Raw genomic sequence first — 1,276 nt, forward strand, 5'->3', positions numbered from 1 at the left:
GGTTTAAAGTGTAGGCATGTGACCTTTGACCTGCAGCCACAGATGGAAGCAGACAGCTGACGGAGAGTCTGAGCCAAACACCCTCTGAGCTTTCTGTGAGCGCCGGGACCGAACGCCAACATGGAGGACGTCGACAACCTGTTCAATCCCAGGTACGGAGCTCGGCTTCAGGTCCCAGTTTATCTCTGTAGACGCTGGCTCTTCTTCTTCTCTTTAAATCGGCACAGCTGGGAAGGTTTCTGTCGTTTATTTCACTCGCAGACCTGAAAGTGACTCTCAGAGGAGGACAAACGTCTGGATCAGTCTGACTTTTACATTTCTGTTAACGTTGCTCCAGTTTTTGTCTTTTCACGCCTCCTCAGCTGTGTACATGTAACTGCCTGAGCCTGTTTGTCTGTTAGCAAAATATCTCAGGAACAACGTGACAGATTTGAATGAAACTCTCAGAAAGTTATCATTCAGCAGATGTCTCTAAAACTGATTAACTTCTGGCATCAACTCAGTTCAGGTTGGTTTAAACTCAGTCAGGTTAACAGATATTGATCGGAAGTTTGGTGTGGTAGTAGCTGAGAGTCATCCTAAAAAGTACTCCAAACACTAACAGATTGAACAGCATTTTTGTTTAAAACTTTGCCATTAGCTATTAGAACTACCTCTGCCTGTCTGTTAGCAGAATATCTCATGAACTAGTGGTTGAATTTCACTGAAACTCTCAGAAAGTAATTATTTAACAAACGTCCAAAACTGATTAACTTCTGGCATCAACCCAATTCAAGATGGCCGTCATAGCTAGCTGACTTTGGAAAACACAAAAATGTCTGTAACTTCTTTTTACAGATATTGGGTTTAAATTTGGTGAATGTTCTGAGCTCAAACAGATTAATCAAAACATTATTGTCAGGATTTTACAACATTTTTTAACATATATACAAAATCTTTGTTTCAAACTTCGGCCCGACAGGCATCATTTCTGCAAGAGATTCAAGGCCTTAAATGTATTTATATGCTTTACGTTTAAAAAAAAGTTCTTCAAATGAGTTCAAACATGTAATCACTCAGATTTTGTTGAGTTTTTCCTCTAAAATATCTATTTAATCATCAGAGTTCGAGGCGAGGGCTGTAAAATCTGAGGGACTTGTGTTATTTTTAGCTTCAGGGCTGTTTGCAGCTGTTGTGTTTTTCTGCGTGTCAGAAGCAACTGCTGCGTGTGTGTGGCTGTGTGTGTGTGGCTGCTTGTGTGTGTGTCTGTGTGTATGGCTGCGTGTGTGTGGCTGCG

General features: G+C 41.3%; 1 protein-coding gene across 1 annotated transcript in view; it reads left to right on the top strand.

Moving 5' to 3' along the window:
* Window positions 1–1,276, top strand: part of aimp1b (aminoacyl tRNA synthetase complex interacting multifunctional protein 1b) — a 7,488-nt gene continuing 6,212 nt past the window's right edge. Inside the window, exon 1 of the mRNA XM_025002322.2 lies at window positions 1–152. Within this exon, the coding sequence (XP_024858090.1) occupies window positions 121–152 (32 nt within the window). The 5' untranslated portion in view covers window positions 1–120. The remainder of the gene's footprint in view (window positions 153–1,276) is intronic.

The sequence above is a fragment of the Kryptolebias marmoratus genome, linkage group LG7, assembly GCF_001649575.2.
Source record: "Kryptolebias marmoratus isolate JLee-2015 linkage group LG7, ASM164957v2, whole genome shotgun sequence".
Classification (NCBI taxonomy): domain Eukaryota; kingdom Metazoa; phylum Chordata; class Actinopteri; order Cyprinodontiformes; family Rivulidae; genus Kryptolebias; species Kryptolebias marmoratus.